At 36.1% G+C, this 18376-nt stretch overlaps 1 protein-coding gene across 2 annotated transcripts in view; it reads right to left on the reverse strand.

Moving 5' to 3' along the window:
* The window catches only part of Upf1 (Upf1 RNA helicase), a 68919-nt gene that overhangs the window by 24098 nt on the left and 26445 nt on the right, over positions 1–18376 (reverse strand). For both annotated transcript variants that reach the window (XM_067112241.1, XM_067112242.1), the window contains exons 2-10: positions 10491–10598; positions 10185–10334; positions 9892–10064; positions 9541–9753; positions 8912–9084; positions 7141–7348; positions 6829–6994; positions 6217–6411; positions 5310–5398 (exon numbers count right to left, since the gene is read on the reverse strand). In XM_067112241.1, the coding sequence (XP_066968342.1) occupies positions 5310–5398; positions 6217–6411; positions 6829–6994; positions 7141–7348; positions 8912–9084; positions 9541–9753; positions 9892–10064; positions 10185–10334; positions 10491–10598 (1475 nt within the window). The remainder of the gene's footprint in view (positions 1–5309; positions 5399–6216; positions 6412–6828; positions 6995–7140; positions 7349–8911; positions 9085–9540; positions 9754–9891; positions 10065–10184; positions 10335–10490; positions 10599–18376) is intronic.

Genomic DNA, 18376 nt, shown 5'->3' on the forward strand with positions numbered 1-18376 from the left:
TTTCATGAATATATCTCATATCTGTATTGAATATATCTCATATCTGTATTCATGAATTTATCTCATATCTGTATTATAAGACGACTGCTAAAATACAAAAACAGCTGTGTGTAGGCTAGCATTTGCAACAACAGGTGTCTTATGAAATATTGGTTACATAATGATGATGCTATTACAAATGCTGTTTTACTGTATCCTTAGAAATTGAAAATACAGTATATACTCACATATCATGCAACTTTTCAAGACCTAATTTTGAAGCTAATTTTAAGGGGGTTGCATCATACACGTAATATAAAATTAGCGTTATGGAATATTCACATATTAGTATCGTATTATAAAATACAAACATAACAAATATACATCTTTTTCATGGATCTTTTAACAAGTCATGCTTTACTTCACTGTATCCAGTAATATTGTCTGCATTCGCATATTATTAATTGTATTATAAAATACAAACATAGCGATCATGCGCCATTTGCACGGTTTAGGTTTTCCTGAACGTGGACAATGATACCTTCCGGGAATTTTTGTTTCGGCATAAATTCAATTTCCGTTCAAAGACAACCATGGGGGAAGGTTTCATCCCATTTGCCATACACATTAAAACAACAGTAAAATTGTTCTTTCATGCCCAGTAGTTTTGATTAAAATACTTTTCTCTCCAATATTGTTTATGGTTGAGTTTGATGGCACATTTAAGTTTAGGGGTTTCATCCATGTTGCCAATGCACAATGATTTATAGTCATTAGTGCTTGATCATTGTTTTCTCAGCTTCAGCTACAACTTGCAGCTTAAATTTAGCAGTAATATTTCCTAACGATCTTTTCTACATAGTGAATAAGGGTACAATGTAAAATATCAGTCCTATTCTACTTAACGTCATTTTTAACGTCAGTACAGTAATTGCGCGATTCGAGTTGTGTGAATTCACAAACACACAAATTTTTCACTGGAACCTAATTAATGTTCATACGCGAGTTTTTCACAGACATGTGAACATTGTGAACACTGAGAAACCCTGCAAAAGTGTTTGTTTAATTTTTTATGCAATTTATAAGTTTTCAAGCTTTTATGTGTAAATTAAATAACATTAAATGGTACATGTATACAGGTATGTTTACTTGTTTTATATGATAATTTTTTTTACCTAATAATAAGTACTAATTTTCAAATATTAATAAGATTAAATAATAATAATAATAATAATAAAACTATAATTACAAAATTCGTATTTTAAACAAACAAATTCTTCCCTCATCTTTTGTAAGGCTGAAGGCAAAAGCTGTCAGATATGTCATTTAACATGACAAGAAGATGGAGTGTTGCTGATCAGTGGTCAAATGCTTCTTGTAATTCTCTCTCTCTGTGTCCGTAATAATTTATAAAAAATTTTACGCTCTTAATTAAGGACAACTGTTATCTATCTCTCTCTCTCTCTCATTCGTACTTAGCCAAGTTATCTCTCTCTCTCTCTCTCTCTCTCGTTCGTACTTAGCCCACCAACGTATTACTGTTTCTCTGTATGTCTTTAACTGGACAGTAGATGATTTTAAATTGATCTAATTTTTCCTGTGCCATTTACAAACTGTAAATGCGCGTTCTAAAACATAGAGACATAGAGCATTTCAGAACAAAGAGGAAGAGACAGAATAAAGTTTTTAAAAACGAGGTTGAGAAGACTTCTAAAAATAGATCGATGGAATGGGGGGAAGAGAGAAATAGGTGCATACTAATCTTCACACACTTCTGTATTCCTACATTAACCATTTATTTCTTTTTTTAAGGGTAATGTATTAAGCTAACTTTTAAATGAAATTACAGTAACTTTAATTTCATTTTAAAGTTAGTTTAATACTGAATTTCCATCTTTTGACATCTAACGTAAGACTAACTTTCTCTCTCTCTCATATTATTCTGTCTCCGTAATAATTCATAAATAATTTAACTTGATATTTCAAGTAAGGACAATCTCTCTCTCTCTCTCTCCCTCATGTTATTCTTTGTCTCCGTAATAACTGATAAATAATTTCACTCTCTTAAGTAAGAACAACCTCTCTCTCTCTCGTTCATAGTTAGCGCTCACACATTTTTACAACTTATTTCTTTGTACATCTTTACCTGCACAGTAAATAGTTTAAATTGATCTAATTTTCCCTGTACCACCCATGAAGTGTAAATGTGCTAGTGTGGCAAATACATCCTAAAACACAGACACATAATAACTAAGAGTTGTATTAGTCAAAATAAAAAACACTGTTTGTTCATGAAAAAGCATTTCAGAACAGAGAAAGAGACACAGAATAAAGAAGTTATTAAAAAGAGGTTGGGAAGACTTCTAAACATAGATCGGTCAGAAGGGGAGAGAGAAGTTCAGGGTATGATTGTAATTGTTTACTATCGTACGATGGTTGAAATGCAAGCAAAACTGTGTTGGTATCCGACTCGGTTGTTCATAGCCACGGCCTAAACCGTGTTCATAGCAAAACAGTTGTTTCTTGTTCAGTTGTTTATGGCTGTACTCGTTTACTCAATGAGTATGACGTAACTAATGATACTTTTATCATTCCCTTTCACTTTTTTAAACTAGAAGATGGGATAAAGAGATGGAGTAAAGAGGTTAGTCCATAGTAATCTGGTGTCTCAAAAAAGTAACTCGCATGATACACGAGATACACTATAAAATCATTTTTTATGGGTGAAAATTTGGGGGTCGCACAATGCGCAAGATTGCACATTAACTAGTATACATACGGTAAATGAAATGACACATTCGATTCTATATATGCTTTTCCTGCCCACGTCGCCTAAAAGGGAAACCAAAGTTTTGTTTATGTTTCACCGTCAATCATAGCCAACCCCTAACAACAATGCGATAACAATACAATAAAGTATGATAATTATTGTTTGTATGAGTTGTTCTAAACAGTTACCAACAGCCTCAATTTTTAACGAAAAATGGATATTATGTTATCCTAAATGTTATTACTACTGTAATTACATTGTCAGCTGGCTGACCTCACATCGATAAGAGTTGATTTCGTTGATATGGAATTATTCCCTGAATAGGCTATTTATTATGAAGATATGCCAATAATACATAAGGTAAAAATGTTTTTATTACCTTTACTATCACTTTATTTCATAATGTGAATCTTTTCATGTATATTGGTAGTTATCGCACCAAGGCTGAGGCTAGTCTACTAATAAACATCACTTAGAATTCAAGGTTTGATTTTTAGAATGGTAGTATAAGACGACCCCCAATTTTTAGGGGTGAATTTCATGATTTAAAGGTCGTCTTATACGTGGAAATATACGGTAGTAAGGCAAAACATTTACATCTTCCCTGAGCTGCATGACAACTTTTCAAGAAATAAAAACATGTTTATGGTACCGAAGCCATGAGGATTATTTCTAAAAAAGGTAAAAGCTCAGGAATCAACTGTGTGCACACTGACTTTAGCTATCTTGGACATAGGAATGTTTTGCCTTCTAACACCACAGAAAATATTAAAAACTCCTCCTCTTGAAGGTTTATGTCTGTACAGGTAAATCCTAAATCCTCAATAGTTCTAACTGGATATAAGAAAGCTGTTTCATAGCCTACCTAAGCAGTTGAATTAGGCACTGTCACAATTCTGGGAAGGGCTTTCACTTCTATATCTTTTCTCTAAGCAATGAAAGAAAAGGAGCAGTTAGTCACTAGAACAAAGCCCAAGAACAATTACAGGCTTGAAGCTCACTAATAAAAATTCTAAAGTCCAACTGGACATAAATATAGCCACTTCTTCAATGCCTACCAAAGCAGTTAAATTAGGAACTGTCACAAAACTGGGAAGGGCTTTCACTTCTATCTCTTTTCTCTAAGCAATAAAATTAAAGAGGAGATTGCCATAGAACGAAGCCCACATACAAAAGAGGGCTTGAAACACACAATACACTCAAGATCTAAAAGAAAAGTGTCTTCATAGTTCTTGAGTGATGCCTCATCAAAAGGCTCAACTGAGGTTAAGTTAAAATCTGAAGGACTGAGATTAAGTTAAATTCTGAAGGACCACATCTGAATTTTATCGTAAATCAAGACAGGAAGATGAAATTTCCAGCACAAAAGACTGAAAACCTCTTCAAACTTTAAATCGTGAGCAATAATCCAGTCAGCATGATGCAGAACTGAAAGCAACATAAAGTGGTATCCTTGATTGCTGTGACAGAAAATGACTTACTGTACCTGAGACTGGTAGAACTTCAAACAGGATCTCTAGTGGAACAGGTGCTGGATATGAATCTGGATAAAAAAAAAAAAACTAGCCAGTGTTATTGATACACAGTGGAGGGCCTCCTAGATTTGAGAATTGTTTCCTTGGCCATTCCAGATGTGCCCTTAGATCATAACAGACAAGTAACAAAATCCAGGCAGATGAAATGTGGAGGTTTGATGGAAACTTCTCGAATAAGACTGAAAAGATCTTTCTGAACATAAGAAGATGAGGAACATTACCGTCAGGAACGAAAGCTACGGGAACCAACCCTTTGGGGCCATGAATGAGCTATGAAAATCATCGTAATCCGCAAAGCTCACAACTTCCTGAGTATTTCCTCAAACTTCAAACAGAGAAAGCATAAGGGTCTAGAATTTACCTATTTTGAAGGAAGGTATCAACTAAAACTTCAACTCACAGGAGAATACTTTACTTTGACCACAGGTGTACTGAGAAGTGGAAATACATGTCCTACACTGACAGGAATTATCCTTTGTCCTTCCAAAAATGCCAAAAACCGAAACACATCTGCCCCCAAGGATTTCGGATAAAGGATTGTGTACCTGTACTACACACAATTCCATCATCTATTCAGGTCACCTGTTATCTTGACATCAACAAAACCACTCTAATTCCTCAGCTAGGCTAACATCGGCTACATGGTCACTCGGCAAAACCGAAACACTTGGTTTCCACAAACTCTTCACTTTCATCTTTGCTTGTTGTAGCTGATATAATGCAAAAAAAAAAAATAATAAAAAAAAGCACAATACTGTAGATGAGGAATTTAGCCAGAAATCAGAATATAACAACGCCAATACACACATCTGTACAAGCATACAGCATAAGAATTCTGATTTGTACCTAAACATCCCAACATCACCTGGTGGGAAAACAGGTGAATACCAAGACAGTCCTAGCGGGTAGCCAAGCGTATTTGGTTTTTTTAAATGTTGATCGCACCTGATGGCACGAAGATGTAAGCTAACTTTAACAGTAGATAAGATTCATTCCAAATAATAAAAAATTACAAAAACACTCACTCCTCCAGGTTGCGTATCTGATTATGCAAGGCCAAAAATGATACTGGCGAGTCAATGGCTTCACGGGATTTGGCACACAAGCGCACAACCTGTAACCAAAAAATGAAATTAAGACATGACTGAAAATTATATATGAAAATTTCTATATTAGGAAGCAACCTAGCAATATCATGAATAACAAGTGTTACAAAAACAAACTACAAGTTAATCCAGTTTTCTCGGAGAATATCTGTAGCAACTGACAGAATTTTGGTGCATAGCTTACTCAACTTCCTGCTTGTTGTTTCCTAGCTTTTAATTTGACAATTTCAAATACAAAATTTGTGCATTTCCTCATTTCTAGGGATGTTTTAAGTGATATTCTTTCATGTACTTTTTCCTTACAACATTTTTTCTTTGGCCTCTCTGTTCTCTCAATAAAACTGCCAATTACAAAGCATTCTATCTTTGCTTTTAAACCATTCTACCTTTAAAAAATGCTGTTATTTATATTACTGTAATCCCGACCTGATATCGTCCTATAAACTTGTAAATAAAAGATAGCGTTAATTGACAGCTTTCTACAAACCCTGTCTATCCTAATATTCTTGTCTGTATAATTTCTCTCTCAATGCTTTGGTAATGTTTACATTTTATTTCTCTCAGCCACCTCATTCATATGTTGTCTCTAAACTGCTTTTTATAGTTCATATTGTTTCTCTGTCCATTACAGGGTTCCTGAATTGTTTTCCTAGGTCTATTTTTTCTTAATGTGATAAATACCAAAGACAAGATACTCCTTAACTTCCCCGTCCATTTTTTTTTTCTCTAACTTCAAACCTTGGCTTGAAACTGGCATTAGCCTGTCTAGCCACTAAGCCAGAGCCATATATTGTACTCCTAACATTAAAAGAGGAACTTCCTCCACCTTGAGTCCAGTTTTGTGTATTTTCTCTGTGAGTTGGTCAACGGCAGTGTTGGATGGAGCGCATACAAGAACTGTGCCACCAGTCTGTTTGACCAGCTGATACACAATAGTTGCTGATGTAACAGTCTTGCCAGTTCCTGGTGGACCTTGGATCAAAGACAGGGGACGTTGTAAGGCATGCTTCAGGGCATATTGCTGAAAAGAAAAAATTGAACTGAAAACTATGCCTGAATGCAACAAACAGAAAAAATTATGCAACTGACAAATTACAGGAAGGACAAGGAAGTAAAACTTTATAATACGGTTAACTTTCCTTTTTCTTTATTATAAATAATCAATACATGCACTGTGACTTACAATAGGTCACGATATGCAACATACACTGTTCCCTGATTAGACTGTCCCAGTACTTTAAATAAAAGTTACTCAAACAGCACTGTAGCTACGAAAATAATTTTTTTTAGTTTCCTAACATTCCTTAATAAAATTTCAACTAAATTTCCAATGAAGGCAAGAAATTTGGATAAAAAAAAAGCCATAACAGTTTCTTACATTACATTTACCAGTAATTACACAGCAGTGGGCAACTACCAAAGCACCAAATATATATACCTGAGAATTATTCAGTGTAGGAAGGTTAGGAGCAGACAGCTGCTTTGGAAGGTGAATATGACGAAAGATCAACTCGTCAACCTCGACGTGGCCCAACAGCCGATGGTAAATGTAAGGAGAGACTGAAGAATCATCAACAGCAAACTTCCTCAATGCAGCCTGCATCCTAAGTAAACCAAATTATCATATGAGTTCCACTAACCCCAATTCATTAACAGTATAAAAACTATCAGTAAACATATAAATGCAGAAAGGCAATGTCAAGTTAATATATGCACCAAATACCTTCATTAAGAATATGAACTTCCATACCTATCAAAACTTGTCGATTTCCATACAAAGTCAACAACAAACTTATCCCGGCAGTCAGTTGGCACACCAACATTAGATTTCAATTCAATCCCAACCTCCTCCCCAAAATTATCAGGGATCTTGATCACATGCCCTACCCCAGACCAAGGTTTATGGAGGTCCCCTAGATAACGGAGACGCAGCTCATCTCCATGCATCAGGCGCATATCTGTCAAAATTAAAAATTTACTCTATTTGTTTAATATGTATATATATATATATATATATGGCATACATATTATCCTTGTTGTTAAGTATGTATATTTATGGACAACATTCATTTTAAGTATTATTTTCTAGGTGATTCCACTTGAACACTTCCTTCTATGCCTACAATAGTCATGTGAATCATAACCCACACAATACCAATGTCTCCCCTGACCCCTCTCTCCCAATTTTCCTCATGTCCTTCTCCAATGCACTAATAAAGAGAAAGAGTAAGGAATGGGATAGATGTATAAGCAAAGTTAGGTATATACAAATAAGAAAGGTAATGAAAAAATAATGATTGGTATAAGAACATAAAACTATTAAGACAGAAACAAATGAATATGATAAATTTGGAGAATGTGCCAAAACACTTTTACACAGTACTGGAATGCATTTGAGGTAAGTCCAAGACTGAAAACAATAAATATCTTTCTACATGTATTAAGTAAAAATATGAATAAAAAAGTACAATGAATGTTTTTAATATCTAAACATGTTTGCTTACTACTAATTTTTGCTGACAATCTGCGTATCATAAATATCTACCCAGCATGCATTAAGCTAACCACTGGAGGTTGAAAGGTTCTTTACCATGGGTAACAGTTAAAGGGTTAAAGAAATATTATAAAGTATTTCACTGATAATCATAACCTGAAAAACAATGAAATGTGAATAAAGTATTAGCTTATGATTTAATTATTCTACTTTAAGGACTAAAACTACTTTAATTTTAAACTCCATATAGTTTAACCAGACCACTGAAGGAGGAGCTAGAGACCTTCTCATACATTTAATATACATATAATTAATGAACAGTGGTAAATGAGATCAAAACTTGATTTTACTCCCATAAAACACACCAAGACAGGAAATACCTATTGTCCAACTTAAACCCACTAATGCCTGGAAGAGCAAATACCTGACTCTAAATTAAACTAAAACCTAAGTCTCAGCCTAAGCCTCAAAACCATTTTCCTTCTGTGGTGGGATTTCCTGCCTCCAAACAATTACGAATTTACCATCAGATCAAAACCAAATTTTGCTTTGCTTGATTTACCTTTAGATCTTGTGTTTGGGCTGACAATGGAAATCACACACAAAATGATGCCAAATGCTGCAAAAGGTTTTCCCATTCATTCTAACCAAACAATCCCTTTTTGAACATTTAAAAATCTCTCTCTCTCTCATCTACTATAATAAATCCAGATCTGACATCAACAATAATTCCACCTACACTCAAAAATGCCTGTCTTGTGGAAAGCTCAAATCAAATGTACATGCAGAAAAGGTGATTGCAAGGATAACTCGCTTGTGAAGTGAGGGTAAACGACCTTAACAAAAGAGTAAATTCTATTCCTACCCCAATGGATGACATGAATTAAAAGAAAAAAGGGATCGGTGTAGCAGGAGGGTTTGCCACTTCAGTAAGGCTGCTTTTACTTTTTCCCTTTTATCAATAGATCATTATTCCAGCCGTAGTTGTTTAGTTTTTTTTAAAAATCAAACCATTCATAAAACATACCTCCATCAGTTTTAGCAAGAGTAAAATAGGCACAAATTTTCTTGTTCAACCCAATGTCCCAACGCACTTCAATTTTATCTTGTGTTTGTGATTCCTTCAATTTCTTGTCATAATCTGCTTCTAATTTTACTAGAGGTCCAAAAATATTCTGATACTGGAAACCATCTTCATATCTGTAAAATAAATATTTCAACTGAAAATTTTAGGTATATTACTCATGGAATGATATCCAATGGTATCATTTGACATCAGAATATTTGTACTTTACTTTGAAATGTTCAAAGCATGCAATACATATTATAACAGGGTTAAAATTACTATTTGAAATGTGGCAAAAATGATGCATCAGTGGGTTATAAGTGACCCCAATGGTTATGTTTTGATGATGTATGTGAAGGAGAATAAAATCACAAAAAATTATGATAGAACCTTGAAGTACATTTTTAAAAGTCAAAGGCCAAACAAAAAATTAGTGCACGTTTCCTTGAAAATTTTTAAACATCTAGAAATATATGCTTTACTAGTTTTGGAGGGGTTATGCATAACATAATTGGGGGTGTGCTATGAATGTCAAAAAGCACTGTAAGAGGGGGTCAAGTATTTTCCCAGAAAGACTAAGTAATAATTACCTAAGGCAAACTTGCTGGGGTTCTTCATCTACACCTGGTCTTTCCAGGTCATCAAAAGTTGCTGAAGCATTCTCTTTCCACAACTCTTCCAACTTGTTGATCTGCTGGGCTGTAATTTGTCTAGCCCGCAGCTGTTCTGCTTCTGAGGGTACACGAACAAGCCAAGGCAGCAGAGCACGATCACTAATCAGAGGTTTCCACTGCTCTGGATCCCTAAAGGAAGAACATTCACAAAGTTAACTGGATGATTTATCTCCTGGGAAAGCAGTAACACAAGAACTTAGGACAGGAAATTAAAGTTCATTTTAAAACAAGGTGAATTTTAAATTAAAATTAAAGAAAAGAACCAACCAGTTCATATCACGCAGAGAACTCTGTGCAGCACATGGTTGGCGACATAAGAGGACCACCACAGATTCAGCTTTAGCGGGTATAAAGCCCAGCACAAAAACATTTTTGACAGCACAAGCATAGCACTCCAGAACAGTGTCTCTAACCAATCCATCCTTGTGAAGACTAACCTCCTGCAAAGTTAAGATTAAGTTTACACTACAGTACTTGTATATCAAAATTTTTTCCTTCCCCATACAAATCAAGTACAATTATTTCATACACTCATATGCAAGCTATGGCTATCAACTTACCTTATGCTTTGCTCGGACAAGATGGTTTATGATGTGGGAACCAGATGTATTCCCCCTTCCATTACAGAACCATTTATGGCAAACATTGCACATAACAACAGAGGCTGGATCATGAATGCCACAATAGCGACAAGCCCAGTCCGGCAATTCCTATTTTCAATAAATTAGAAAATAAAATTTTGAAAATGTTACAAATGCACAGAATATTCTGTAAATTACACAGTAAAAGAATAAACTTTTAATTTTCTTAGTTGATGACCTCAAGCTGCAAATGAAGTTTCACAAAAATTTAAATGGACACGATACCTTAGCATAAAAAGCAGTCTCCTCATCCTCTTCCTCAAACTGCAAATCACCAAGAGCTTCAGTGGCTTTTTCTACCTCAGCTTCAACAGCATCTCCATTCACTGTGACCTGCAATATAAGTCCTCTTTTAGTGTTCAACAAATTTCTTCTAGCAATGCAGTTAACAATTTTTTATTACAAAGTAACCTACACTCATCAACGTTGTCATAAAAAATAAACTGGAAATATTTTATGAATACTTTATTAAAATAAATAAAAAAAAGTTTATAGTAAAAATTTAATTTTCACCACAACAGAACTCGTCGCCCCCTCCCCCAACAAAAAGTAGTCTACCTGATTGGCAGCATTATGGAAACCTACAAGGACGTCACAAGAAATATTTCTTACTATTCAAGGTGGTATGCATGCTTTTTCAGCAGCATTAATGGTAATCTTTGTTAATCATCCCTAACCACGTACGAACATTACAGGCAGTACCCGTTTACGATGGGTCCGACCACGGCGTTCGAGTTATGGCGCTTTTCCGCCATATTCATCAGAAATTATTTCCCGGTTCTGACGCATGTTCGAGTTCTGACGGCGCGTCGTATACCCGATCGATGGAAGAAATATGGCTCCAAAACGGCAGAATAATAAAAATTTGGAGAGCTTACCGATGAAAAACTCAATAGAAATGCAGTTTACATCGTTTTCAATACATCAGCATTAAAAATGACATTTTATGATAAAATGAAGTTTCATTATACTTACAAAACTTTGTAAAAGCTTTAATCTTGATTCGACCCACGTCAAATTATCCATTTGGTGGTATAATGAAACTCTATTTATCATACAAATCATTCGATATAATTCCTTACTAAAACACTGTAAGCTGATTCACATTTAGTTGGAAGGGCAGGATGGTATCAGGTTATTAGAAAGGGTACACATCATAAAAAAGGACAAATTCTAAACATGGGCATCATGGATCCACCACCAGCAAAAAGGCAAGGTGTCTCCTTACCTGGTAGATGGGCTTTTGCAGGAGAGTGCTGCTGGTTGAAGCTCCACCTGCAGAGGCATTGGGAGTAGCACTGCTATTTCTCTATCCCTAACACTAGTAGTCAAGGAGTACACGCTGACTAAGACAAGGGTGACTTTCATACTCTTGCCTGAGCAATTTCAAAGCAACCAGACTAGCAGACTCACACCTAACCTAAAACTAATTAAAACAAACATCCCCTTCTCTATACCCTCCATAGTTAAAACTAGATCGGAGGGTACTCCAGGTGAACTGAACACCCCCAGCTTCCCTTTAACTCAGCAACCATAAAATCAAAAGGAGAAGGTAAGATAAAGAACCTACCCCCTAGTGTGTTCCCCCTAAAACCAAGCCAGCTACAGACAGATATGGGACCTAACGCAAACAGGTCCTGGTACGCAACTTCGACCTCCCTAAGGTAGTGAGACGCAAACACTGATTTCGACCCCCAGAAGGTGCTCTGTGTGATCTGCGAAAGTGACTTATTATGACGGAAAGCCACTGAAGTTGCTATTGAGCGCACTTCATGAATGTGAGACTTGACTAGGCGTGCGTCCTCTTCATTGATGTGCCTGTGCGCCTCTAAAATGAGTTCCTTGACGAAGAAAGCAAGCGCATTTTTGGATAAAGGTCTGGTTGGGTCTTTCACTGAACACCAGAGGTTAGAGGAATCTCCTCTGATGTTGGCAGTCCTGCTAAGTAAGCCTTGATAGCTCTAACAGGGCACAAAAAAGCCCCTAATTCTTGAGGGCCAGCCACTTCAGAGAGGTTTTGAACTGTAAAGGACTGAGGCCAAGGACTGGAAGGAGACTCATTCTTGGCCAAAAAATTCAAGGTGAAAGAACAAACTGCATTACCTTGTGAAAAACCCACTCTCTTGTCAATGGCATGTATTTCACTTACTCTCTTTGCCGTTGCTAGGTAACCAGAAAAGGGCTTTCTTAGATGAGGGTCTCTAGAAAGTTCTTCAGGGGTCAGCTATATGGAACATCAACCCTCCTCAAAACTGCATTAGTTTAGGCAAGGGAAGGTTTGAGGTCTTAGCTGTGTCTACAGACCTGGGAATCAATGGTCTGGTTCATATTAGGTCTAATAACTCTCTTTGGGAGAAAATGGAGGATGTAATCTGTAACCTTTGATGGTTAGTGGCGTCGCTTTCTTGAATCACTTAAGTAAATGAAAAGTCGGCAAGTTGAGTTATAGGCAGTGAAGAAGAGATGCTGTGCCACCACCAATTCCTGAAGACTGTCCACTTGGATTGGTATAATTTGCTGGAAGGTCCTTCTGCCCATAATAGCCTTTACCAGTATTTAGCGAAAACCTCTTCACTCTGATGAGCTACCTGACAGTCTGAGGCCTGTCAGGCGGAGTGGACAATCCCTGGTGGAACTTCATTAAAGTGGGGTTGTCTGGGAAGAGACTTCCTTTGAGGAAGAAGCCTTGGGAAGTCTATCAGGAGTCTGGCAGGTCAAAAAGGAATCACTCCTTCCTTGGCCAGAAACGGGGCAATAGGATTAGTTCGGCGTTCTGATGGAATTTCATTTGTTTTATCACTTGCCTGATGAGCGAAAGGAGGAAAGGCATAAGCAACAGGTTAAGTCCAGTCTAGGAGCATGGCGTCACTAAGTGAGCCAGGGGGTCTGGGTGGCGGGCACTAACACTAGGGCGATGGTTCTTAGGCCCTGGCTTCCTTACGCTTAAAATAAGCCTTCCCTCCTATCTTAACCAACTTTGCACTGATGGGAGGACTGTCGTGTGCCACAAAACTCCACTGCATGTGTTCCCCTGGGAACACTCCTGACCCTACATGCATTACACAAGAGTGACGGTTGTACTTAACTGTAACAAGTTTGGAAGAGCACAAATTCCCTGCGCCAAACTCTAGATCCAGAAGCTGGACCCGACATAGCTACCTATCTCACAGAGATAAGCTAGCTAGATTAACAAACAAGACACCGTACTTCACCAAAAGAGGCGCCAGAAAGCGAGCATCGAGATGATTATCCAAACAGTTTGAATTGACGGACATGAATCGTTCATGCTGCATCAGGATTGAAACTGAAGCTGTTTACTGGTAGTCTCCTTTCATTCCCCCCACCAGTATCCGGTGGCGGCTGGGTCTCCGCCAATTATATCAGCGTTCCAAACAGTTTTGAAAGAATATATCTGGGCGTGTGAGAATTTAGAGATTAAAGCTTTTACAGTGTTTGGTAAGGATATAATGAAAGTAAGGTTTTCTTAGGATTTTCGACAGTTTTTAGGTTTCACGATAGGGTAAAAACAGAACCCCCATCGTAAACCGGGGACTGCCTGTACACTGATATGTCTCCATACCAGATGTTACCAGAAAAACAAAGCTGCAAAAATTTTCCTTATTATCAAACTGTTATATGTTGCCTTTTCTACAACTTTCCCAAAATTTACTTAAAATCTGTGAGAGCATCAATGTCTTTCTGAGAATTATTTTGATCACCAATTCCAAGTTTCATGCAGAGACAAAGCTCTAGGGAACGTGCATAAAGACAATAACATCCTGAAATCCTCATAAACTTAGGTTAAGTTGGTTTATCTTCGTCTTCAGCTTTGCCCATTTCTATATGGGGTCGCTGTGTCCTATCAGCCTTCTCCACCTTCCTCTGTCCAATGAATCCTGATTTTTTAAAACTTTCTCCTACATGTCATTTGCCATTTTATCCTTCCATCTGATCTTGGCCTTCCTCCTCTTCTCCTTACCTCTGCCTCCATGCTCATAACCCTTTTACACATGATCATCTCCTCTCTGCATGACATGACCAAACCACTGTAGTCTTCTTTCCTGGGCCTTCTTCGTTACTTCCCCTATCTCAACTATTCCTTAAATAATTAAATTTCTGATTTTATCTTTCAACATCTTTATCTTTGCCACACTCATTTTCCATTCTTGAGATGTTCTTCATCGGCCACAAATTGGCTCTGAAAGTCATCACTGGTCTAACTACACTTTTGTAAAACTTCCCTTTGACCTTGTTCAAATCCTCTTGTCGCACAATATCCAAGCACCTTGTATTCTGTGGTTGATTTCAGAGTTCATATCTCCACTATCCGTCATATCTGATCCTAGATATTTGAAAATTTTGACTCTTGATGTTGTCCTCACCCGATTTCACTGTTCCCTGTATTCCCTCTCCTCCCATCCACAGACACTCAAGTCTGTGCCCTACTGATCTTCAGACCTTGATCTTCAAGTTCCTGTCTTCACCTTTCTACCTTCAGCTCAACTACTTCTCTAGTCCTGTTTATTAACACTAAGTCATCAGCGAATAGAGTGCTCCAGGGACCTCCTTTCTGACATCTGATGTTGTAACATCCATCACAAAGTCGACGATATAGGTGCTGAGAGTTGATCACTGATAGAGATCTACCCTCACTGAACTTTTTCTGTAGTTCCAACAAAGCTTCTTACTTGTATGGTTGCTTCTGCACATGTATCTTGCACCACCTTAGCATATTCTTCAGAAACACCTTTCAAATTTAAACACCCCCACAATGCTTGAATAGTGGCCAGGAACAGTTGGAATTAAATTTATCTGTTGATTAGCAGACCTTGTACAGATTTTCCACCTTGTCCTCCCCTTCAGGCAGATGGGACTCTGCTGAATGAGTCGGAAGCTTTAACTATTCAAAGTGTAACTTATGACTCATATCTATTTTTGAGAGACATCTAATGAAAGTGTCAGCAAATGCCACATGAAAGTTAGATATTGTACAAAAGGCCTCATATATTTACAAGTGATATAATCAATGCACCCTGTTTTAGGTCATTTGTCCTTCCTTCACATCCAGTATGGATTTCTGATGTGCTAGAGATTTATCTCTTTTAGACAAAAGTTGTTTGTGGTGGTAGGTTTCTGTTTCTTAATACTAGCAGTTATGACTTGGACCATCAACAGATGGTCTTGTTTATCAGTTTTTGATAAGTTGTATTTTAACAGATCTGTCACATTCACAACTGATAACTCGTCCCTTTTTCTAAGTTTTATGAATGCAGCACTGAAAATACCAAACAATGTACAAACTGTACATAATGCAGCCTTTCATTTCTTTCAGATACATAAAATAAATTTTGTCTTTAAGAACCTGCCAATGCTTGCAACACATCCTGATAATTTCCTGACTTTTACCCAGGGTTCAATCTCTGAATTCTAGTGTTGACATGTGAACCAATATTTTTAACTTTCTCTTGTGTTTTGAGTACATTTCACTAATGCTGTCTGCACTTTCCATCCCTTTCTGTTTTCCCTAGCCCCAAAATCCTGGTTTTCCTACTATGATTTCCCATAAATGAAAAAATGCAGTTCAAAAATATGCTTGGTGTGATCAATGAGAGATTTATTTTTCATACTGTAACCTATGATACATAGGTTGTTTCTTGTAACCACCAAATTCATTAACACACACACACAATTTATGATGGTCATTTATATTTTCTTTATGAAATGTGGGGAGTATGCCATTACTGTATTAACCCTTTAACGCCTATTGGACAAATCATAAATCGACTAAAATTGTCTGTTGGGTGCGAGTGGGCGTACATGCGTCAACTGCAAAAAATTTCAACCTTGGTCTTTGATTTCGACGAAATGGTCGAAAAAAACGCAATTGTAAGCTAAAAAATTTTATATTCTAGTAATATTCAATCATGTACCTTCATTTGCAACAAATTGGAAGTCTCTAGCACAATATTTCGATTATGGTGAATTTTGAAAAAAACTTTTTCTTACTTTTGAAGTGATGCTCAGCCCGAAAATTTCCTAAATTCTTCGTCATTTTGTCGTAATTTTGCACATTTCTATATTAACCGTTACATAAAGTTTTATATATGAAAATGTGTGCAATTTCATGTACAATACAGCAAAAATACAACCATGGTTATAGCTTTTATCAATTTAGGAAATATTTATTTTCATATAAGTGACGATAACTGCCAAAATTTCAACCTTGGTCAACTTTGGCTTCGACGAAATGGTCAAACCCAATTTTAAGCTAAACTCTTACGATCTAGTAATATTCAATCATTTACCTTCATTTGCAACCAATTGGAAGTCTCTAGCACAATATTTTGATTTATGGTGAATTTTGAAAAAACTTTTCACTTCGTCCGCGCCAAATTCTTTAGTCACGTTAATAATGTTTGCACTGTTTTATATTGATGAATTTACATAAGTTTTATATGTGGAAAGGTGTAATTTTATGTAAATACAACAGAAAATAACTCATGGTTGTAACTTTTATCAGTTTTGAAATATTTTCATATAAATCCACGATAACTGCCAAAATTTCAAGCAGTCCGCTTTAACTAAACCAGAAATGGTAAAAAAGCATGATTATAAGCTAAAACTCTTACATTTCTAGTAATATTCAATCATGTACCTTCATTTTGCAACAAACTGGAATCTCTGCACAATATTTCGATTTATAGTGAATTTCTGAAAAAAAAAAAAAAAAAAAATTTTTCTTCGTCTGTCTTGCGGTAACTTTCGTGAACATCTCAGAAATTCTTTCGTCATGTTGTGCGTAATGTTTGCATCATTTACGATTAGTGAATTATAAACTTTTTATATATAAAAATAATGCGCAATTTCATGTAAGAATACAACAGACTATAGCTCATGGTTGTAGCTTTTATCAATTTTGAAATATTTTCATAAATCCGCGATAACTGCCAAATTCAACCGGTCAACTTCAACTTTTTCAACTCACGACCGGGAAATGTTCAAAAAATGCAATTGTAGCTAAAACTAACACATTCTAGTAATATTCAATCGTTTAAGCTGTTTGCAATAAATTGGAAGTCTCTATAGCACAATGTTTCGATTTATGGTGAATTTTTAAAAAACATTTTCCTTCGTCTCTTGGATAACTCGGCGAACATCTCAGAAATTCTTTCGATCGTTATCGTAATATTTGCGCTATATTAGTCGTTACATAAAGTTTTATATATGAAAATGTGTGCAATTCCATGTACAATACAACAAAAAATAAATCATGGTTGTAGCTTTTATCAGTTTGAAATATTTCCATATAAATCCCACGATAAAATAGAAAAAAATTCAATTTGGTCAACTTTAACTTCGACTTGATTCGAAAAACTACAATTGTAAAGCTAAACACTTACAGTCTAGTAATATTCAATCAATTAGCTTAATTTTTCAAAAAACAGGAAATCTCTAGCACAATATTTGATTTATGGTGAATTTTTGAAAAAACATTTTTTTATGCCAGCGGATTCTAAATTCATGCATCATTTTGTGATAATATTTTCTGTATTGCTTTGATAGTTTTAATATTTGTTATATGCAAAATCGCCATATTAGCAGTGTACAATACAACTAAAAAAATTAACTCATTAAACTGCCGTTTGCTTACAGTGATTTGTATACAATTATATCTGAGTTTTTTTGCTGTCATATATTCCAATATTTATATATGATAATGATATTTTTCATTTCTGATAGTTTGCATACTAAACTTCCGGCAATGCCAAAAAAATGAGCCAAACGAACTCTAATCTTAAACTAAAGCGTGCTGTGATTTTTTTAACTTTTTCGCTTAAGCTACCGCTCACGAGCGCGCCGGCATACTGGAGACGTTTTTGTAAATAGGAGAAACTGGCGTTAAAGGTTAAGCACTGCTAATCACAAAATAGCAACAAAGGCTGATAGATTCTTCATAATCTCAATTTCAAGTACTGTACAGTAAACCCCCCGTATTCGCGGGGGATGCGTATCACACCCCCCCGCGAATAACTAAAATCCAAGAATACTTACCATCCCTCTAAAACCACTTAGAACTGCCTATTTTGATAGTAAAAAAAAAAAAAAAGAAA

Source organism: Macrobrachium rosenbergii, chromosome 12 (genome assembly GCF_040412425.1).
Source record: "Macrobrachium rosenbergii isolate ZJJX-2024 chromosome 12, ASM4041242v1, whole genome shotgun sequence".
Taxonomy (NCBI): Eukaryota; Metazoa; Arthropoda; class Malacostraca; order Decapoda; family Palaemonidae; genus Macrobrachium; species Macrobrachium rosenbergii.